We start from the raw sequence: 24,366 nt of genomic DNA on the forward strand, positions 1-24,366 counted from the left end.
AATCTGATGGATCTTCAACTCTGTATTCCTATCACCCTATAGTAATCTTTCACCCTGTTGCTCATCAAAAATCTCTCTACCTCTATCTTATCCATTATAACAGGATCTCTTAGGAGCTTATGTTTCAATCAAGGTACCTTATTGCTCTAAATCTGCCCGAACTTACATAGGACTCCAAATATGGTCTCACCAATGCCCGAAATATGTAAACCATAACCTTCCTAGTTTTATATTCCGAGCAAAAAATTGATAATAATATACTGGTTTTCTTAATTACTTGCTGTACTTGCTGATCAATCATGCACTGGTACACACAGATCCAATTATTCCCACCTCTGTGTCAATAGCAAATGTAACAACTGTAGTCCCTTCAGGCCAACATCCTCTTCACCACTTATTCCCACCTCTGTGTCAATAGCAAATGTAACAACCGTAGTCATTTATATAGTTGAGGCCCCTGTTAACATCTTATTAAAGAGAAAATGACCCATTCTTGCAAACGTTGTTTCTTGTTGGTCAACCAATTTTCTGTTCATCCCAGCAAATTACTGTTGATATCATGAGGATTATCTTCCACTGAAACCTTTAACGCAGTTTACAGAGTACTGCAATGGGAGGACTAGAAGTAGGAAGAGTGGTGTTGATCTCTGAGGGATGATTAAACATTTTGGGTCTACTGGACCAAGTGGACCCGTTGGGGCACATTCCTCGTTGGGTTTCCCACTTTGACGTGGGAAAATCACGTTTCTCTTTAAAATAAATGGCTTTAAAAAATAAAAATAAATCTCAATGAAAATCGCAATGAAGAAGCACCGACAGACAACCAGGGCACGGAGCGGGAAGAGCCAGTAACTAATCAGCGCATCAGCGACGCTCCCGTCACTCGGACGGGTCCATATGTGATGTGATGTGATGTGATGTGATGTGATGTGATGTGATGTGATGTGAACGCTGAACATGGGCAAGGTAAGTGAGAAAGTGAATTTTTAAACTTTATTTTAACAATAACTTCAAAAATGTAAGACCAATTTGAATGAAACTTGTGTTAAACACTCCCCAGGACAAAGGTGAGTAAGGTGGGCCTAAAATTGTCACGCTATCGTGTACTGTTTTGTTGTGGATGTAAACCGCACAAAGAAACAACCGCACAAAGAAACAACTACGGCACAAACATATGGACATAACAAGATGAGAGTTTTAGTAATATAAACATAGCACAAAAAGTAAGGAGATTTGTGTTTGGTAGATTATTTCTTTGTTGTAACAATGCTTCTTGGCAATAAATCTTATACCGTTGGAAAGCCTGTTTATTTCCCTTTTAAATGGTGCCACGTTTGTAAGGAACATGCATTTGTGGGATGAGCAGCCGAGCTGAGTATATGGGTTGTGCCCATTAAAAATTTGCCAAATCTTCTCTGCCAATGCCAAACAGCTTATTCTGCTGTTGCTATTGACTCTTGTTTTGAGCTTCTGGTACCCCCAGGTGCTGACAATCAGGTGCCTGATTGGCAGCATCTGTGAGCGTGGGCCCTGCTACAGTGGTCAGTAGGTGTCTGCTCCAAGAATCGGCATGCCACGTTTGACTGATCTGGATAGGGCCCGTGCGATAGGGCAACTTCAAGCTGGTGTACCGCAAAACCAAGTTGCGGCATTATTTGGAGTGAGCCCTAGTACCATCTCCAAAGTGAAGGCCAAGTTCCATATAACGGGGGATGTCAGAGACAGGCCGCGAAGTAGGCGTCCCAAGCAGACGACACCCGAAGAAGACCGTTTCCTCACCCTGTCAGCACTTAGGAACTGTAGGCTGTCTTCTACAGATTTGCAGTCAAGGTTTGCAGGACGATATGGCCGACGGCTCTCAGCCCAGACAAATCGGAACAGACTGCACGCAGCCGATCTCCGGTCTCATAGGGCTGCCAGGAGGCCTGCCATGACTGCCCTTCACCGTCAGGCCCGTTTGCGCTGGTGTCGGCAACACGTGCACTGGAACCTGAACATGTGGAGGAACGTTATGTTCAGCGATGAGTCCAGATTCTGCCTACGGCAGTTGGATCATAGGTTCAAAGTGTGGAGAAGACGCGGAGAACGCTATGCTGATTGCTGCACCGATAGAGTAACATCTTTTGGTGGAGGCAGTGTGATGGTGTGGGGCGGCATCTCCCTCACTGGAAAAACGAGGCTTGTCATCATTGGAGGCAATCTCAATGCAGAGATATCGAGATGAGATTCTGCAACCAGTGGCAATCCCATATCTCCACAGTCTGGGACCGAACTCTATCCTCCAAGATGACAATGCTCGCCCCCACAGAGCAGGGTTTCTCAGAGACTACCTCCACAATTTGGGAGTGGAGAGGATGGAATGGCCTGCCAGCAGTCCTGACCTCAACCCCATTGAACACTTGTGGGATCAGCTTGGGCGTGCTGTTCGTGCCAGAGTGACCAACACAACCACGTTGGCTGACTTGCGACAAATGCTGGTTGAAGAATGGGATGCCATCCCACAACAGTGTGTGACCAGGCTGGTGACCAGCATGAGTAGGAGGTGCCAGGCTGTTGTGGCTGTGTATGGTTCTTCCACACGCTACTGAGGCTCCTGTTTATTAAATGAATAAATTGTTAAATTGCCAATATGTCTTGTTTCTTCAGACTTCAATCATCCAATCCACCAAACAACACCGAACAAGAGTCAATGGCAGAATAAGCTGTTTGGCATTGGCAGAGAAGATTTGGCAGATTTTTCATGGGCGCAACCCACATACTCAGCTCTGCTGCTCATCCCACAAATGCATGTTCCTTACAAATGTGGCACCATTTAAAAGGGAAATAAACAGGCTTTCCAACGGTATAAGATTTATTGCCAAGAAGCATTGTTACAACAAAGAAATAATCTACCAAACACAAATTTCCTTACTTTTTGTGCTATGTTTATATAATAGACCAAGTGGACCCAAACCGTTCCTGCATTGGTGCAGCACCCTCCCCCTCCCTCCCAACCCCCCTCCCCTACTTCCTCCCCCCACTCCATCCCCCTCAACCCCCCTTCTCCCCCCCTCCCTCCCTGCCCCCTCTCTCCCTAGGGTTTAAACTTTAAAATGTGAATAACTTTAAAAATATAACGCCGATTTCAATGAAACTTCTTCCATTAGCATCAAAGGGACGATGGTGAGTACGGTTGGCCTAAAACTGTTGCGCTATCGCGTACCGTTTTGGCTGTAGTTCAGGAACAAAGAAACAAACAAACAATTGAGAGTTTTAGTATATAGAGAAGATATAGAATAGAATAGTTACCCTGTCAGAAGAAGAAAAAGTGTTTAGAAGAATGAGAGATCTCATTGAAACATTCAAAGTTCTCATGGGGCTTGACAGGGATGATGTTTTTTCTGGATGTTTGTCTAGAATCAAGCGACTCTTTCTCAAAATAATGGGTTAGTCATTCTGGATGGAGATGAGAAGCAATTACTTCATCCACCCCACAGTGAATGTTTTGAATTCTCCACCCAAGAGGGCTGTGGAGACACCACACAGATCAATAGATCAGTAAAGATCACAGAAAAGGGAATTCAAAAATACTTTCCTAAAATCTGATTTGTTCAGTATATTTACCAACAGTCAGAAAACTTAGCACAAACTGACACTGAAAATTAATATGCCATGCTTAATCAATTTACTGCAGTTCTTTGCATAACTAACTTTAGTACAACTAACTTTTACTGGTATTAGTTATTTTTAGGGATTGCTAATTATTTTAGGGATTGATAGTATATAAACATTTTTCCACCTAGAGAGTTGTGAATCTGTAGAATTCTCTGCCACAGAAGGCAGTGGAGGCCAATTCACTAAGTTTTCAAGAGAGTTAGATTTAGCTCTTTGGGCTAAATGAATCAAAAGATATGGGGGGAAAAGCAGGAACTGGGTACTGATTTTAGATGATCAGCTATGATCATAGAAACATAGAAAATAGGTGCAGGAGTAGGCCATTCGGCCCTTCGAGCCTGCACCGCCATTCAATATGATCATGGCTGATCATCCAGCTCAGTAGCCTGTACCTGCCTTCTCTCCATACCCCCTGATCCCTTTAGCAAAAAGGGCCACATCTAACTCCCTCTTAAATATAGCCAATGAACTGGCCTCAACTACCTTCTGTGGCAGAGAATTCCACAGACTCACCACTCTCTGTGTGAAGAAATGTTTTCTCATCTCGGTCCTAAAAGACTTCCCCCTTATCCTTAAGCTGTGACCCCTGGTTCTGGACTCCCCCAACATCGGGAACAATCTTCCCGCATCTAGTCTCTCCAACCCCTTAAGAATTTTATATGTTTCTATAAGATCCCCCCTCAGTCTTCTAAATTCCAGCGAGTACAAGCCCAGTCTATCCAGTCTTTCCTCATATGAAAGTCCAGCCATATATTATCATATTATATATATACAGCCGGAAACAGGCCTTTTCGGCCCTCCAAGTCCGTGCCGCCCAGCGATCCCCGCACATTAACACTATCCTACACCCACTAGGGACAATTTTTACATTTACCCAGCCAATTAACCTATATACCTGTACGTCTTTGGAGGTACCATAAGGAGCACCATATTGAATGGTGCTGGCTCGAAGGGCCCAACGGCCTACTCCTGCATCTATTTTTCCTATGTTTCCATATTTCTATGATGATTATAAATAGATTCATCTGAGGCTCCTCTTTCTAAATCCGCCTTGACCCTTCCTATCAGAAAGATAATTATTTTGAGAAGTGTAAGCAGAAACTGGGCTGTTGCCATTGCTCAGTGGATCTTGGTATAATAACTCGTAATAACTCTCTAACTCTTCTGACTGGACTTTTCAACAGGTTTGCTGGAAAGATCAGAAAGAGCGGGCTGAGGTGATTAAACAAATTAGGCTTCCCCTATCTACACTCTCCACTCACTTTGTCTCCAGCTCAGCATATCAATCAAAGTATCTTAATGAAGACTGTTCAAAACAGACAGTCGGTTTACACAACATTTAATTTCAGTGCTCTAACTGTCCGCTCTCAGCCCTCAGACTACAGCTGACTTCTCTCACAAGAAAATAAATCACAGAAAGTAGGAAGCAATTCTGAAGATTCAGGTATCTAAGAAAATGAGACCAAATTTCCAGCATTTTTAATCTGCATCCCCCAGAAAGGATTACTCTGTCTGTGCAAAAACTTTAAGAAGCCCAAGCATTTGAGCTACTACTTGTCTCCCCAAGTTAAGTCTCCTCAAATCCACTTTCTCTTTAATCCTTCTTAGGCTTATTTTTCGTAACTCTATCACCAGATGGGATTTGCTTCCATCAGGTGAAGTGTTTTGGGAAGCTTGGTTTTGAAAAAGCGTTATATAAATGCAATTGATACCTGCAAACCTTTTAATTAGGAGTGTGTAGAATGTGGAATTTTCTTACACAATCTGTCGTTGATGCCAGTGAGAATTTGAAGAGAATTTGATACCAAAGGATATGTGAGCAAGTAGAACAGCGAGGGGAGACTGGGCGGCTCCTCTGGGAGAAAAAAACATGACATGGTTTGACGGGCCAAATAGATGACACTGTAAATAACGTATCAAAGGCAAATTCAAAGTATGTTCTGTCACTTTGCTCATGATATATTAACACAATAAATCAGGAGAAAAACATCTCTTAAGGAAGTTGTATCACATCAAGTGAATCCCTTTGGTTTAGAACCCATTAACATTCTAAAGGATTATGAGAACTAAAAAAAACAATTATAGCTTTGGAATAAAGCAGATGTTTTGCAACAATGATAAACCAAATTCTCACAAAGTCTGAAGTGTTTTTTGTTCTGTTAAAGTATTAGATCCTCTTTCTTTTCAAATACATTGCAAGACCCAATTCAGATTAGATTTTATATGTAACAGCTTTACTCACTATAATTCGACTGATATGGTGCGTGCGTGCATGTATATGTGATGAAATGTGCATTTCTCAGAACTAGAATGCAATGCTGGACATTGAAAAATAATGACTTTTTCCATCCAATTGATCCAACTCAGTAACTCAGAGGGACAGGCAGCAACTCTGGAGAAAAAGGAATAGGTGACGTTTTGGGTCGAGACTCTTCTTCAGGGTCTCCACGCAAAATGTCACCTATTCCTTTTCCTCCAGAGATGCTGCCTGACCCACTGAGTTACTCCAGCATTTTTGGTCTATCTTCGGGGTAAATCAGCACCTGCAGTTCCTTCCTACACATCAAGCTGTTAAACTCCGCACTACATAGTCTTGGGGGTATTGTTTTGGTCTTTGCATTACTATTTGCATGAACTGTTTTTGTCGTTCATTCTGATGTTTACAGAGCACTGTGTTGATATATTATGCTATGCTGCTGCAAGTAAGGATTTCATTGTTCCGTTTCAGGACATATGTCGATAAAACACTCGTCTCTTAATTTATCATGCCAGTTTTTAAACAGACAAAGTAAATCGAAGAACATAGAAACAAAGAGCTGTAGATGGTGGTTTATACCAAAGATAGACATAAAGTGCTGGAGTAACTCAGCGGTTCAGGCAGCATCTCTGTAGTAAAAGGATGGGTGACGTTTCGGGTCGGGACTGAGGAAATCTGAGGAAGGGTCCCGACTGGAAACATCACCCATCCTTTTTCCCCAGAGATGCTGCCTGACCCATTGAGGTGCTCCAGCATTTTGTGTCTATCAAAGCAAAACAACGTTGTGTGTTGTACGGTAAATTGGTTGCTTCTTCATCTTATCAAGAAGTCAAAGGGAATGAAGTTTGTAGTGAAAGTTGTGCAAATTCAAATTCCTCAGAGGTTCCCCATCTCTGATCTGAAGCCCAATCAACAAAAGGTCTTCATCTGAGACTGGGGAAGAAAGGAAAGTCATTGACTTGTACCATTCATTGCCTGGATACAGGATCCAAAAGAGAGGAAAATTTGCTTTTCTCTGTGCTTTTCATAGGCATGGGATTGGACAAAGCACTTTAAGTCAGTGAAATACCTACCACGTGGAATCACTGGTGTATTGAAGAAAAATTTACAAATGTGACCTCCTGGTTACAGTATCTCCTGTCACTGAGGAATTTTGCAAGATACAGCATGTCTAATGATGAATGTGCCCTGGTGCTGATTAAAACCACTGTACATATCTGTGCTATGGATTTCTCAGTACGCTGTCATGCTTTCCAAAGCAACCAAAGCCTCAGCCAGAACATAAGTTTGCAGCCTTTTTTAAAGAGAAGAGAGTGGGTCATATTAGTGTGAAGGAAAATTCTTAAACAGTATGCACAATTATTGATTTTCAATGTGAGAAGAATGCAGAGTAGCCTTCTTTCTCCGACTAGCTACTTTATGCCACGTTTCATGGTAGGAAAATTTTAAACCATGCAAAGAAATGAAATCTGTCTTTTCATCTCTGGCCTTTGTCCAACCATCTTCCTGTCAGCCCCCCCTCTCCTATACACATACATACACAAATATACATACATATACACTGATGAGCCAAAACATTATGTCATCATGGGCACTCTGACCAGTCTGCGGCTACGCAGCCCCATTACGCAGTAGGGTGCGATGCACTGTGTATTGTGACACATTCCTCCCGTGACCACCATTAACATTTTCTGTGATTTGTGCCACAGTAGACCTTCTTTCTGTTCGGACCAGACGGGATAGCCTTCGTTGCCCTCGCGCATCGATGAGCCTTGGGTGCCCCAACACCCTGTCACCAGTTTGTGGTTTGTCCCTCCTCGGTTGGTAGGTACTCACCACTGCTGACCGGGAGCCCCCCACAAGCCTTGCCGTTTCAGAGATGCTCTGACCCAGTCGTCTGCCCATAACAATTTGGCCCTTGTCAAAGTCGCTCAGGTCTATACTCCTGCCTATTTCTCCTGCATCTAACACATCAACTTCAAGAATTGACTGTTCACTTGCTGCCTAATATATCCCACCCCTTGACAGGTGCCATTGTAACAAGATAATCAATATTATTCACTTCACCTGTCAGTGATCATAATGTTTTGACTCATCGGTGTACATAGACATGTCTGATGAAGGGTATCGACCCAAAACATCACCTATTCCTGTTTCTCCAGAGATGCTGCCTGACCCGCCGAGTTACTCCAATACTCTGTGTCCTTTATTTTAGTAAACCACCATCTGCAGTTCCTTGTTTCTATATTTTACTGTGGGACATCCCTCAGCATGTCAACGTTAAATTCGACACAAGTACTGCGATGGCCTGTTACAATACAGCCACAATTTCCCCCTGCGGCCTTTTGAAGACGGCCTGGCTCTAAAATGTCTCAGTAACCATAGCAAAACGCTGATCCAACTAGAAAAAAAAAGTTTCATTTTCTCTCACCAACATAGCTGTGTTACTGTGAAGGTACTGCTGACCAACGCTGCAATTCCAAGCCATTCCCGTGTCAATTCCCTTTCTGTTTTGCTCTTCGCCATGAACAAGATGCCAAACCCAGAAGGTGAATAGGGAGGCCCCGAGAGAAGGGAGCCCGTGGATCCTCACCTGCATCCCCCACCTACTCGGAGACAACATCAAGCTCCAGGAATAACACCCCTCTCCATCGGTGCCCAGGCACCCCAGCTTGGCCTACGTGGATCCGAGTAAATCCGGCCAGTCCTGCCTTGTAGGGACGTGTTTTGATTCTTATTACACAGCCGCCACCCCCTTGTACATTGAATCTCCATTACCTGTCTGATAGAGATGGATGAAGAGATGGATGGAGAGGTGGACGGGAAGATGGATGGAGAGGTGGGCGGGGAGAGCGAGATGGGCGGGGAGAGAGAGAGAGAGAGAGATGGGCGGGGAGAGAGAGAGAGATGGGCGGGGAGAGAGAGAGATGGGCGGGGAGAGAGAGAGATGGGCGGGGAGAGAGAGAGATGGGCGGGGAGAGAGAGATGGGCGGGGAGAGAGAGATGGTCAATGATAGAGATGGGCGGAGAGAGAGATGGGCGGGGAGAGAGAGATGGATGGGGAGAGAGATGGGCGGGGAGAGAGATGGGCGGGGAGAGAGAGAGATGGGCGGAGAGAGAGATGGGCGGAGAGAGAGATGGGCGCAGAGAGAGATGGGCGGAGAGAGGGATGGGCGGAGAGAGAGATGGGCGGGGAGAGAGATAGGCGGGGAGAGAGAGAGATGGGGGCCGGGGGAGAGAGATGGGGGCGGGGGGAGAGAGATGGGCGGGGAGAGAGAGAGAGATGGGCGGGGAGAGAGAGAGAGATGGGCGGGGAGAGAGAGATGGGCGGGGGGAGAGAGAGATGGGTGGGGAGAGAGATGGGCGGGGAGAGAGAGATGGGCGGGGAGAGAGAGATGGGCGGGGAGAGAGAGATGGGCGGGGAGAGAGAGATGGGCGGGGAGAGAGAGATGGGCGGGGAGAGAGAGATGGGCGGGGAGAGAGAGAGATGGGCGGGGAGAGAGAGAGAGATGGGCGCGGAGAGGGGTGGGCGAGGAGAGAGAGGTGGGCGAGGAGAGAGAGGTGGGCGAGGAGAGAGAGGTGGGCGGGGAGTGAGAGGTGGGCGGGGAGAGAGAGAGATGGGCGGGGAGAGAGAGAGAGATGGGCGGGGAGAGAGAGATGGGCGGGGAAAGAGAGAGATGGGCGCGGAGAGGGAGAGAGATGGGCGGGGAGAGAGAGATGGGCGGGGAGAGAGAGAGATGGGCGGGGAGAGAGAGATGGGCGAGGAGAGAGAGATGGGCGGGGAGAGAGAGAGAGATGGGCGTAGAGAGAGAGAGAGATGGGCGGGGAGAGAGAGAGATGGGCGGGGAGAGAGAGAGAGAGATGGGTGGGGAGAGAGAGATGGGCGGGGAAGGAGAGATAATAGCAGCCATTCCTATTACCCCACTGCACATCCTAATTATCCCATGTTACACTCCCGTTATCTCACTCTGCATTTGCTAATGGTATCCCAAGTAACACTCACGACAGGACAAACCCAAACATAAATTTATTTTGTTCAAGGGTCCATTGCAGAAATAGTTAAACGTGTTTACAGCATAACTGAAGTTATTTTGCTACTAATTTTGAGAAAATTGTTTGACCACGAACACTAAAGGATGACATTTAATCTGACTATAACATTAGTGTTCGTCCCACAATACTCAGACAAAAAACAAAGACATCCGTAAAAATCCTCAATTTCCATGGTTGTCAGTATAAGCCCAGCACCATAACTGTGCACTCCAAATCATTTGGATGGCCCCAAATACCTCCCAGAGACACGTGCCACGCACACCTGTTACTCTTCAATAAAATCCTCCCATCAAATTTATGACACAATCTATCAACATTTCTGACAATGTTTCATACAACCGCACTCTACATGGTATGTGCATATCTAACCCATCTATTTATCTGGAAAAGTTTGCGAATGGAAAGGAGATTCAGTAAATTTTTAAATCAGACCTTTTCGCTTCACGTAATCTGTTGCACACATTTTTTTGAGATATGTTTTTGTGAATGGCTAATATCCTTTTGCAAATCACAACTTAGCACTTTTCATGAGATCAATATTGGTATTAACAAATCTCTCTCTTTAACTATGTGAAGACAGGCAGCAGGGTTCTTGATCTTTTGTGCTAATTGTTCATTATACCTTATCTGACTAAACAGACTTATTTCTTGAGCAAGAACAGTCCATGTTGCTCTTTCATTTCTTTGACTGCTCATTTGAATTTCATACATTCAATGTAGTCCAATATAATTAACTAGTCCTGAACGGACAAAATATGCTCCAGGGTGAGAAAAGAGGGGAGAACATAGTTAAATCTGATCAGAATCCAGTCCTTTTTAGTTTGTGTTACCAGCTGTGCCTGACCAGCAGTGACCTGAAATGCTCCAGCATATTTGTCTGATTAACAGGAAATGTGCCAAGAAGCTGTTTACTGAGGCTGGGGAGTCTTGAAAGAAGTGGCATGGTAATAAGATAAAAGTTATACATTTTCATCTGAAATGAAAAGAACCATCTTAACTCTTAAGCTTTGTGAATATTTGGCACAGTTTATCTCAGAGGACTATGGATGTTCATTTGGGGGAGTATATTAAAAAGCGAGATCAAGATTTTTGCAGATGAAAGGAATTGTGCAATCGGGTGGAATGGAGGGTCAGAGGCTTTGCCATTATCTGAATGGATTACCAAGCAGGCTCAAGGAGCTAGTGTGGCTTACTCCTATTTCTCATGTTTGTAACATTAATTTGTTGAAATCAAAGGGACCAAAAAACCCAATTAGGACTGAGGTTAGAAAACAATTTGATGTAATAATGAGGTGAGGTGGAGTTAGGTGACAGCTGCAAGAATTGTTATCCTCCTATATACTGTTGGTAACACAGAAAAAGCAGCAAGATATTATCATCACTTTAATTTCATGTTTCATGTATTTTGTGTTTTTATGACTGTTGGCAGATCAATTTCCTTCCTGGGATAAATAAAGTTCTATCGTATCGTATCGTAAAAAAATAAATAAGGCTAAGGAAATTATATTAGAAACGATCATCAACAATCTAATTTTAAATTGATACTAAAGATGAGACTAACATGAGTAACTTTTGAAACTTTATCAAAATTGTTTATGGCAAATAAGCCAAAAAAGTAACTTTGTAAACACGAGACACAAGGAACTGCAGATGCTAAAATCTTGTGCAAAATACAAAGTGCTGGGGGAACGCAGCAGGTCAGGCAGTGTCTGTGGAAGGAATTGATAGACAATGTTTCAGATTTGGACTCTTCTTTAGACTCTCAGAACCCAGTAAATTCAGCGTTTAACATCAGTAGTGGGGAGTGTGGTGGAAACAATAATCATGATTAGATGGCAACTTGAACAAGTTTGGATTTATTTAAAAAAAACAGAAGGAAAACCAGTTAATGGAAAATTATGTCTTATCTAACTTGACGGGGTTGTTGATGTAGGAGCAAAGAGGGGCAATGGGGGATATATACAGATTTCTAAAAGGTATTTGTTAAAGTGCCATATAATAGGCTTGTTATCGAGATTGAAAGCCATTGAATAAAAGGGGACATGTTATTGAGAATAGAAAATTGCCTACATAAAGGAAACTCGGCACAAGGGAGGTGTACAGTGGTGTTTCCCAACAGTTGTTATTGGGACTACTGCTTTTCTTAATATATATTAATGATTTAGACATAGGTGCACAGGCTTAATTTCTAAATATACAAATAGCACAAAACCTGAAGGTGGAATGAATTGGTGAGAGGCGTTGTAATAGACTTGAAATTGGTATATACAGGCCGTATATATATTGGTATATAAAGGAAAGCTCTTCAGCGGGTAGTCCATAGAGCTCAGAGGACCATCGGAACACAGCTACCAGCCTTGGAGGGCATCTACAACACACGATGCCTCAAAAAAGCCACCAGCAACCACAAAGACACTTCACACCCCTGCAACAGTCTGTTCAAACTCCTTCCATCAGGCAGACGATACAAGGCCTTTTACGCCCACACCTCCAGACTCAGGAACAACTTCATCCCCAGGGCCATAGCTGCTATGAACTGGTCCTGCTGAGCCGGATGGTCACATCGCACAGTGATCCGGCACAGATCTACTTGCACTTTATTCTGTCTTAAAACTGTTACAATTTGTTTCGTTAGGTTGTTGTTGTTTAAATTAATTAAATTATTGCATCGTATGGGAGGCGCATTCCCAATCTCGTTGTACCCCTGTACAATGACAATAAAGATATATTGTATTGTATAGTTGTATTGATTGAATGGGCAGATAGGTGGCAGGTGAAATTTTATTCTGAGGAATGAAAATGATCTCAGTGCACAATGTGCAGTGTTATAATGCTATAGGGCAAAGTTCTAAAGGGGTACCAAGAACGAGAAATCTAGGGACAGAACATGGGACTTTTAAGGGGTCTTGGTGAAAGAGCACAAGGCAATAAAGAGGTGTAATGGAACAAAACATTTATGAAAATGATGTGTACAGCTGCACTTCTCTTGAACTTTACTAAAGGCAAATCTCCATTTTCCAAAACTGCCATTGCAGTCAAATATCACCAGAATTACTTCTGTTGCTGACCTCCAGTTCTCACAGAAAAAGACACAAATTGCTGGAGTAACTAAGCAGTGAGGCAGCGTACAAACCAGCATCTGCATTTCTTTGTGTTTACAATTACTAGTTTTGACTCTTGCACTCACCAACGTCTGAATATATATATAACATCTAAAACCAATGCAGCTCTCATAAACGCAGTGGGCTTGTAAAAAGCGGTGCCATAATACATAATGTACCAATGTATTAAACCACCTTAATTTCATCTGGCATGTTTAAACATGACCCAGTAAATTACTTTATATCTTTCAAGATTCTGAAAAAAAGATAATAAATCTGGGAAATATACATCAACTCCTTCAAGTAACTGCAGGACAAACCTGATTCTGCATTTTCAATTATTAAAGCACACAGAAAATTCCTGGTTGTTGTTAGGTCTTGAAAGTGGGCAGACCATTCCTTATCTCTGCCCTGCTGCTGAACGATTTGAAGTCACCTCTCCATCAACATAACTTCACTAGAGTATGAGCGTCACCAAGAGCAGAGCGGTTGTGTCGGATAATAGTAAATCCTCCTCTGGAACCAGCACGCAAAGAGTCGCCACTCTCTGGTGTTATTTTGGTAATCACAACTTTAAGATAACTGTCAAAGAATTAGAGTAAGGGTTGAGGAAATTACTTGAAAACTATTTGGGTTATGATCTGGAATGTACAATTTAAAAGGGGAGTGATAACAGAATCAACCTGCAACTCCAAAAGATAATCGGATAAACATCCGAAAATAAAGATTTTCAAGAGTTGGTGAAGAGAAACATGGGGTGCGAGACAGATGCACCAATGTAAATACATTGTTATTTTTGGGTGCATGGTGTCAAATGCCCCCCCCCGTTCTATTCTGTACCAATATGATGCTTAAATCTTAACTTGTGCCTCAAGTTCACATGGCAATTGTTATAATTGACGCTTATGCTCTTTGAAAGCAAAGGAAGTATTCACTGAGAAGGAAAATGCCGTGTAATAATGTAATGATTAAGTAAAATAAATAGCGTAATAATATGGTTATTGCAGTAAAAAAGAACTGAGGCTGACAAAACTCAGACCATATGGCTACATTCAAGAGCAAATAAACTTTTAGCATGCTGACTAGAATAATGAAATATTCATTGGGTACAGAGCACATTCATCAGACTTGGAAATGATGAATAATAGTAAAAATGTATTTTAAAGAGAACAAACTATGCTGTCACAACTATATTAATACTAGATAAACAATTTAAGTTTTATCAAAGAGTAAGCTACAGGGTTATCTGCATGGGCATAGTTTTATATTAGTATCACTTTAATGGCAAAAAGTTATGTTTATGAGCCCCTCTTGCTTTCTGAGGGAAGTAATAGATGGTGAAAATTTTTGCGATTGCTGATTTGTTGGACTTTGAACAAATCATAAAAGGGAAGACCAATTTGACCAAAATCTATTTTAGATAGATTAACATTCAAGATAGATGCTGAGATTGGATAATTAATTCGATAAAAGAAAGGAATCACAGACTCTAATCAACCTGATGCCAAGTGGAAAGCTCTGATGTAGGGCACAGTACACAGCTACATTTTTTAGGGCACAGGATGTGCTGCCAAGAATGAGTGCAATAATGGAATAAGTGCTACAAGGATCATTATCGATCATTATCGATTGCTGGAAATATGGCAGTAACCGTCGTGCATGGATATTCACTCCTTGCCATCTCCAAGCTCCCCCTGCTTCACCAAAGCTAGGTTTGAAGCTTGTACAATGGAACACAGAACCTTGTACAAGTATCTTGTACAATGGAACACAGTAGTGCTCTCAACCGTACCTCAATCTTTCTAAAATCTCTTTAATCCCTTCACCTTCATGTCCAACATGTTTTTCTCACCCTTTAAAGATTCATTGTTTTTATTCTTTAATTTCATTTCATACCTGTTTTCACGGCAGAAGACACTACAGCATCCCAACATTATCAGGACAAAAAGGAAGTGGGGAACATGGTGCCATTGGCACAAAATACAAGACGGAAATGTAGTAGATTCATACAGCACAGAAACACAGCCTTCAGCCTATTTTAGTTTAGCTTAGAGATACAAAATGGAAACAGGCTTCTTGGATCTTGCTGACCATTGATGACCCTTTCACACTATTTCTACGTTATCCTACTTTCTCATCCACTGTCTACACACTTGGGAAAATATACAGCGGCCAATTAACCTTTCAACCTGCACATCTTTGGAATGCAAGAGGAAACTGGAGCATCCAGAGGAAACCCATGTGGTTACAGGGAGAATATGCAGATGCCGCACACATCACCCAAGGTTGGGATCAAACCCGGGTCTCTGGCACAGTGAGGCAACAGGACTACCAGCTGCACCACTGTGCCACTCATACGGAAATGTTCACTGGGAAGGAAAATGCCATGTAATAATTTAATGATTAAGTACAATAAATATCCTGCAATCATAGAGTTACTGAATAAAAAAAACTGAGGCTAACAAAGCTCAGACCATGTGGCAATTCTTTCATGGCAACCAGAGCAAGTCTCATTTGTATCCTGGACCTGACGTCTGCATCTTAGCATCTAAAAGCATGGCTACAAAGATTGTGGATGCATTGGTCATGGTCATGTGCTTGGGATTCTGGAAAAATTCCCAGCGGACAATAACAGCACAAATGTAACTTCCACATTTAAGAAAGGAGAGGAGAAAAAAGTGCAGGTAGCTTTACGCCAACTTAGCTTGACATTCCACCCTGGGGAGAACTTTTAATCTACTCTTCAGGAAGTTGGAGCAAGACATTTAGGAAATCACTGTTAAGCAGGGTCATCATCATCTATACACTAAAACTCTCGTTTGTTTGTTCCTGAACTACAGCCAAAACGGTACACGATAGCACAACAATTTTAGGCCCACCTTACTCTCTGTCGTCCCTTTGGTGCGAATGGAAGAAGTTTCATTGATATCGGTGTTATAATTTTAAAGTTATTCACATTTTAAAGTTTAAATCTATCTCCTAGGGAGGGAAGGGGGAGGGTGGGAGTGGAGGGAGGGGGTACAGGAGGGATGGGGGAGAAGGAAGGGGGGTTGAGGGCGATGGAATGGGGGGAGGGGGAGGGCTTGAATAGCTTGAAAGCATGTACTACCTGCAATAGGATGCAATAGCTTGAAAGCATGTACTACCAGATTCAAGAACAGCTTATTTCCCATTCATGTCAAACTCTTGAACAGACCCGATCTTCCATTATACCTTGCTGCAGCTCTTATACTTTTCTATCTTCACTTTGTCTGCAGATATGACACTATATTCTGCAATTCTGTTTCTTTTTCACTCTAACCTTACCTTGATGCACTGATGTATGGTGTGATTTGCTTACTAACAATGTTTCCCTGTAACTCAGTACACATGACAAAAAATTATATTACATCAAACCAAAAGAATCAAATCACATTCCCCTCCACTCCCTCTTCAGATGCTGCCAGACCCGCTGTGTTCCTCCAGCACTTTGTTGTTTGAAAGGAATGCAATTTAGTTTAATATAATGGTCTGGAAAGAAGTTGTCGGTCACTGAATAAAAGTTACTGAGCCAAAATGACTAAAATGACAGGATATGCAAAACCTTTTTACTGCAACATGAATTGGTACAATATATAAAACTTTTTTGGAGACAGACTACTTTTTTATGTTGGCAGAGAAAAGCTTACAACCAAATGCGAAAAAGTGCAGACACTGAACTAGTTAAATTGAAAATAACTATAGATTATGAATAGTTAATTTTGTGATACACAAGCTGTGTATTTTCGGCCATTCCTCAACTTTTTCCTGACCTAAGCAAGGTTGTGATAGGTACATTGAAAGAAATGCAGGCATAAGATACATATTCTTGAGTAAAAAAAATGTGCCAGGGAATCTCAGCAGGCCAGACAGCGTTTGTGGAGGGAATGGATGAACTACATTTTGGGTTAGGACCATTCTTCATACTGATAGAAAATTGGGGTAGAAAGCTCTCTCTTTTCCAGGTTTCCCTTGGCCCCTCCACTCCACCAGTCTGAAGAAGGATTCTGAACCATTCCCTCCACAGAACCTGCCTGTCCCACTGAGTTTCTCCAGCAGTTTTTTTTAAAGGAATGCAATTTAGATTAATATAATGGTCTGGTAAAGAAGTTGACAGTCACTGAATAAAAGTTACTGAGAAAAAATTACAAGAATGATAGGACACATAAAACATTTTTACTGCAACATAAAATGGTACAATATTTAAAACCTTTTGTGAGACTGGTTCATTTTGTTGGCAGACAAAAGCTTACAACGTACTTCTCTCCAAATGAAATTATTTAACCATACGGCTTGTTTTTTTTTAAAAGTCTTTCAATCTCACTTTGCTCCTGTGTGTTCTAGGATCTGCAAACAATGTGCTGACCATCATCTGCCATTGATCCTTTTTGAATTATATTTGTCAGCACTTGAACTCACTAAATAGATTTTGCTGCAAAATTCATCATGGGGAATTTACATTTCCAGGAGTATATTCCCAAGAGCCTCTCGGTGCACCCACTCATCAGTTCCCAAATGGACACATTTATTTGCTGTAGCTTTGTTTGGCTAAAAGCCATACTAATGTGCTATAAATCAAACCTGTGCAGGACCAGTAGTGCTTGGCTAAGGTGAGGAATGTAACTATGAAGCAGAAAATTAGTTTGATCATATTACACATTAACAAACTGCACATTGAAAACCCCTGCACACATTTGTATTACTTTAATGCTGTGCCAGTTAGGATGTGACAGACGACAATAAATCTTCCAACACATTGGTCGTGTAGTTGATGGCAATCTATAATAAAGAACATTACTTAACTATTTCTTTAATTTGCTATTTTACACCATTGATCATGTCTACAATAGTCGTTGCAAACCATTTAATTAGACATCGTTTCCTCACTCATCGAACAACCTTAAGATTCAAGACCTGAACTTCCTCCATTCATGCAGTAATTTTCTGGGCTATTGCCCTATAATTTTACACTTGCAAGTCATATAACATTGCTATGTTCTATTAACTCCAATGCATTTGAAGTGAACAGGTTTTTTACCTGCTCATTGAAGCAACAATGAGGCCACCTTCAAGCCTTAAGTGCAATAGAACATAGAACCATGGAGCACAGGTCCTTCGGCTTATGATGTCTGCTGCATCCATTATGCCTTTAAATGAACTCCATCTGCCCATACATGATCCATATCAACTCCACCTGCCAGTTCACATGTCTGTTTAAATGCCTCCAAATGCCTCTGTCGTGTCTGCTTCTATCACCTGCCTACTCCCCTTCCCCAGCAGCACATTCCAGGCATCCACCACTCACTGCAACAATTACATTATGTAGGATGGATGGGAAGGACATACGTCCTCTCACAGAGGGGTCAAGAAGCAGAGTGACAGGGTAGAACGAATAGGGAGAGCACAGGCAATACTGATGGGATAGGGTTTGGAAACTCCCTGCTTGGACATGTGGCAAAGGAACAAACTCTCAAAGTATCTAAAGAGATTAGCATGAACAAATCATTTGTGCTAACCCAGAAGTCAAGTTTGGACATGCAAGACAAACTTTCCTCCCTTTCTGAGCCTCAGAGCTAACTGCGTCAATTTGACTTGTTGAACTTGGAAGCATATGAAAAGTTACTGGAGACAAAACAAAATGTAAAACTGGCCATCAGCGTGAACCAGTAGTGGTTCCAAAACCCCAATATTCACCAAAATAAAAATACTGCTGACAAAGTTTAGAGGTTTCAAAATGTTGAAAAAAGAAAATGCAAAGGAGCAATATTTGTCTTACCAAAATTGGGCAGTAATGAAATGGATGCTTGATGTTCACCTATTCCAGTGACTGCCAGCCTATTAAGCACCTAATCTATTAACCAAAGGTAGATTGGCTGTTTCATCTCCTCAAATTTCTGTTTTCCAAATGAAAATTGGTAAAAAGTTACTAACAGACGATTAGAAATCATCTGCTATGTATTAATTAGTTTTAGACAAATATCACTCCTCCCCTAAAACTCCCCAGACAATGGGAGTGTTTTAGATATTTTAAGGGTCTGGTGGAGAATACAAATTTGCAATTACAGAAAAAAATTAAACAAAGTTTATCTTCTCCTCACGATGTGGTAATTGGAAAGAAGGTAAACCAAAATTCTCTCTGTGAAAACAATAGTCCACTGAGTTGAACAGCAGCTGACTGGTGCCTGGGGTGAGGAGAAGAATCTGTTGCAATGCAATTTATTTTTCATTGGAGCAGCTGTTCACTATTTAAACAAGGTACTTCAAAGAGATGGAAATAGAAGGCAAAGACCAGTTTTAGTGTAGGTGAAATGTACACAGGCTTTTTGAACAATTCAAAGAGAATAGTTCTATACAAAAATATATAACGAATACCCTAATTAAACATCTGGATGGCTTTATGCAGCCTATAATCTGACAAAGCATGTCCCTAATCTTTGCCTTTTAATTCTACTTGGTACGAACAAAACCAGTGTTATCAGCACTTTAAAAATTGTGGGTTTTAAAGAAGATATCGCCATACAGTCCTGAATGGGTTTGCATTGTATTTCTCGTCAATAAGCTCTTTATTCTATCTAGCAAAACAACTGGGTTCCTTTCTGAGGGAATACAACAGAAACAGGGCTAAATGGAAAAGCGGCACGATTAATCACATTTCACAAAGGAGCATTTTGACAGGAATCTGAACCTGGAATCTACAGCAGCTTAACACATATCCAGTGAAGAGTTTCCAAAAAGTCTAGCGTTATGCAATTTAGAACGGGTTCAAATAAAATCATCCAAAATTATTGTGCAGAACGCAGAGAACTAATTCAATGTCATTCTACTCTTCACATTCTACTCATTCAATCAGAAAATAAATGTAAAACACAAAAAATGCATGTGCAGGAGTGTGCGAGAGACAGAAGAAGACACACACAGATATGCACGCAAACACACACAGACACGCACACACACACACACACACACACACACACACACACACACACAAGAGAGAGAGAATAAAGGCGAGATACAGAAACATCAGGGAATGGAGAGGAGACAAAGAAGTGATTAGGGAGAGGGAAAGAATGTTAACGCAATTCAATAAGGGTGTATTGTGAGGTAAAATAACCTGCCAACAAGTGCAGCTCATTTTTCTTCCAACTGGCAAAAATATTAAAAATAAATATTTGAGCAAGGTTTCTCCAGCTGCTAATAAATACGTAGATAAAATGATATGTTATATTCTGGACAAATGAGTATCCCAGGTGGGAACATATATTTTGTACATCTTCATTGCCTGAACTTATAATTTGCACATCATTCACTTCCAGATGTTTCCTTTCCTATGCTCAGTGTGAAAATATATTTTCTGGACTGTCAACATTTGTACAATTTCCAACACTTGGAATACCAATACATGTGAGAGAAAGTAAATATTGAAAAGTTCTTCAGAAAAATAGCTTTTAAGCCATATATGCACAATAAAGAAGACTGATTAGAAGAAGAGTACTGAAATAGGCTTTGCAACTTAATGCGGTTGGAACAAAGCACTATGCACTCCGGCAACGTGATTTGTGTTTGGAAACATGCATCTTGTTAGTCCATAGAATTTTATTTTTCTGAACCCGATCCATTATGATTTTTTTAATTCACTTTTTCAGGGTCTGGGAGTCACTGGCAATGCCACTAATTATTGCTCATCTCCAGTTGCCCATGAGGTGGTGATGGCGAGTTGCTTTCTTGATGATTTGAAAGATTTTTGGGGATAGAGTTCTAGGATGAGGATCCAGCAAGGTAATATATTTCCAAGTCAGCATGGTGTATGACTTGGAGGGGAACCAGCGGGTGGTGAAGCTCCCATGTGTCCAAACCCTTTCTCTTCTTGCTGGTATTGACCATAGGTTCAGGAGATGCTGTCCAGGTAGCTTAGGTGAAAAACTCTAATGCATTCTTCAATGATATGCAATGTATCATGCTGCACGAGGATTGGAGGGAATGAATATTTAGGGTGGTGAACGGGATGATTATGAAATCAATTGCTTTGACCTGAATGGCATTGAGCTTTCAGTATACTGGAGTTAACTCATCAAGGCAAGTGGAAAGTGCTCCTGGCTTGCACATGACAAAAAAGCTTTGTCAGAAAGTGAATCTCTAGTCACAGGATACCCAGGGTCTGTCTTGCTCTTGTAGCCACCAGTATTTATGTGGCTGGTACGGTTGGCATTCTGGTTCACAGTGGGGTCCTAGGATCTTGATAGTGGGGATCTGTGAAAGTAATGCCATGGAGTACTAGTACTGATGGTTAGACTTTCTCTTGTTGCACATGGTCATTTCCTGGAATCTTGGTGGCACAAATGTTATTTGCCACTTATCGATCCATGTCTGAATGTTATCTCAGTCTTGCTGCGTGCAGGCATGGTCACCTTCATTTACTGTCGAATTGAATTTTGTGCAATCCTCAGTTAAATCACTACTTCTGACCATATGTTGGAAGGACAGTCACTGAGAAAGAAGTTGTTGAAGATGTTTGGGTCTATCGGCCTGCCTGATGAACTCCTGCAGCTATGCCTCCAATAACTACAGCATCATCCATTGTGCGACGTGGCTCCAGCCATTACATTGTTTCCACCTCGATTCTCATTGTCTTCAGGTTTACCAGGCTCATTGATGCCATACTTGGTCAAATACTGCCTTGATGTTGAAGGGAGTTGCTATCACCTTGCTTTTGGAGTTCAGCTGCTTGATATGTGTTTTAAACAAGACTGGGATGAGGAGAGATCAGGCTCGTTGTCTGTAGGGTATGATTCTGTATATAGCAATCCAAAGCTGGGGCGCGACAAGTCTGTGGGACTGCACTCTCAATATGAACACCAAGTCACAATTGCAGACTTATGTATATTGACCAGTCCAGCTCACAGGACGGACCCCTCCCCCATCAATGACTCCATCTACACTTCATCATGCCTTGGAAGAGGGCCAACATAATCAAAGACTTGTGCCATCTCAATCATGCCTTCATGTCCCTGCTCCTGTCCACTATAAGGTAAAGAAGCTTGAAAGTGCATTCCACCAAACTTTGGAAAAGCTTCTTCCCCTCTGTTATAAAACTTCTGAACAGTCCTTCAGTAAGTTAGAGGTCCAATTCACCTCTACCCCATGCAGACATTGGACATTGGTCTATGGAACTCGTGCACTACAACGCTGAGAACTATATTCTGCACTCTGTGTCTTCCCCTTTGCTCTACCTATGTACTTGAGTAACTTGATTGTATTCATGTAGAGTATTATCTGATCTGATTGAATAGCATTCAAAACAAAGTTTTTCACTGTACCTTGGTACACGTGACAATAATAAACCTAAACCCATGATATACAGTCCAGACTAAGCAAGGATGACCAATTTTCTCCCTACTGAACATTAGCAAACCAGCGAAAACCTGGTAGTTTTGTGATTATTATTATTAATTACTGCATTATTAAAAAGTAAATTAATTGAATTTAAATTTGAACTTCAGTGTCTGGATTTTAAGTTCCATTGCAAATACTATGTTCAAAGAAATTTGATTAACAACAGTTTGCTGTGCTATTTTTTGCAATGATAAATTCAACTCATTAACTGAAGGGTACAATTTACTTACGGTGTCCAGAGTCTTGGGAAAACATTGATTTCCTCTTGAGTATACTCATTTAATCTTCTGGGTACCTGGCGTGGTTGTGGAAGCTCTTCCACCAAGTTCTTAAGAATTTCATTGGGAATTGCCTTAAGAGACAAAAAAAAGCAATTGAGAAATTATGCTGCTGTTAATATTTATCAAAGCCTCTTTTTAAAAAATGCTGAAAGTATGAGAGAGTGATTTTAAGCTGAGAAACGTTGAATTGAAAAGACACCTGTGAACACCTAATTGTAGCAAGAGTCAAGAGGAATATAACATTAGCTCTATTGGAAGGAAACAAAAGCCGTACGATAACTTAAACTATATAGGATTTGTCGTCCAAAACTTTTGGACTGATTGTGGGGATGTTACTTCTGGTTGTTATTTACCAGATGCATGAAATAAAAGGGGTGATTTTAAAGGGCGGCACGGTGGCGCAGCGGTAGAGTTGCTGCCTTACAGCGAATGCAGCGCCGGAGACTCAGGTTCGATCCTGACTACGGGCGCCGTCTGTACGGAGTTTGTACGTTCTCCCCGTGACCTGCGTGGGTTTTCTCCGAGAGCTTCAGTTTCCTCCCACACTCCAAAGACGTACAGGTATGTAGGTTAATTGGCTGGGCAAATGTAAAAATTGTCCCTAGTGGGTGTAGGATAGTGTTAGTGTGCGGGGGTCGCTGGACGGCGCGGACCTGGTGGGCCGAAGGGCCTGTTTCTGCGCTGTATCTCTAAATCTAAAAAAAAAATCTAAAGAAGGAAGTCTTCTGATGTGGTCTGCCACTTTAAACTGTGCTGCATTAATAAACATTGTGTTTTATTTTACTGGTTTAAAATACTTTAAATTCATCAGTTTTCTTTCTCTTGAAGAGTTAAGTTCTCATTTAATGCTGTTTAAACAGACATGCAAACAATAGATCTGGTGCCACTGGGTCCAAATGCTAAAGAATAACAATATTTCAAAACGTCACAATGAATAATTGGCTGTGTTGTCAAGATTTGCACTGAGTTTGCTGGTTAAGCTAAATATAGGGAATTGTAAACTAACTGCCAAAATTCGTTGATAATTCTGTGCATATTACGGAGCATATTTATGTGGATGGTGAAAAATGGGTACAATTTGAGAGAAGCAAATTTCTGAAAAGTTTTAGAACGGTTCAAATTACCGTGGTTTATTTGCCAGGGCTGAACATAAGAAACAGGAGCAAGAGTCATCCATTTAGCCCTTCGAGCCTGTTCTACCGTTTATCAAGATCAGCACTATTTTCCTGCACTTTTGCCATGTTCATCGACCCCTTTAATAACCAGAAAACTATTGATGTCAGTTTTCAATTAACACGATGGACATACCCTTTAGTGCAGACAATTTCAAAGATTCACCATCCTCTGAGTGAAGCAATTTCTCATCTCAGTGGTAACTCTCCCTCTCTGCATTCCTTGGTCCTAGAGGAAACATCCTCTCTCTGTGTCTGGCCAGTCAAACCCTTTTAAATAATTTTATGTTTCAATGGCATCTCATAAATTCATGTTATACGAGGCGAATTAGGCTATTCGGCCCATCAAGTCTACTTCACCATTCAATCATGGCTGATCTATCTTTCCCTCACAACCCATTCTCCTGCCTTTTCCTCATATCCCCTGACACCTGTACTAT

The 24,366-nt window shown here is 41.6% G+C and overlaps 1 protein-coding gene across 2 annotated transcripts in view; it reads right to left on the reverse strand.

The window, feature by feature from the left end:
* mrpl13 (mitochondrial ribosomal protein L13) overlaps nucleotides 1-24,366 on the reverse strand; it is an 82,487-nt gene that overhangs the window by 2,845 nt on the left and 55,276 nt on the right. For both annotated transcript variants that reach the window (XM_078398617.1, XM_078398616.1), the window contains exon 6: nucleotides 22,704-22,825. In XM_078398617.1, coding sequence (XP_078254743.1) covers nucleotides 22,704-22,825 — 122 coding nt within the window. The remainder of the gene's footprint in view (nucleotides 1-22,703; nucleotides 22,826-24,366) is intronic.

Source organism: Rhinoraja longicauda, chromosome 4, assembly GCF_053455715.1.
Source record: "Rhinoraja longicauda isolate Sanriku21f chromosome 4, sRhiLon1.1, whole genome shotgun sequence".
In the NCBI taxonomy this organism is placed as follows: domain Eukaryota; kingdom Metazoa; phylum Chordata; class Chondrichthyes; order Rajiformes; family Arhynchobatidae; genus Rhinoraja; species Rhinoraja longicauda.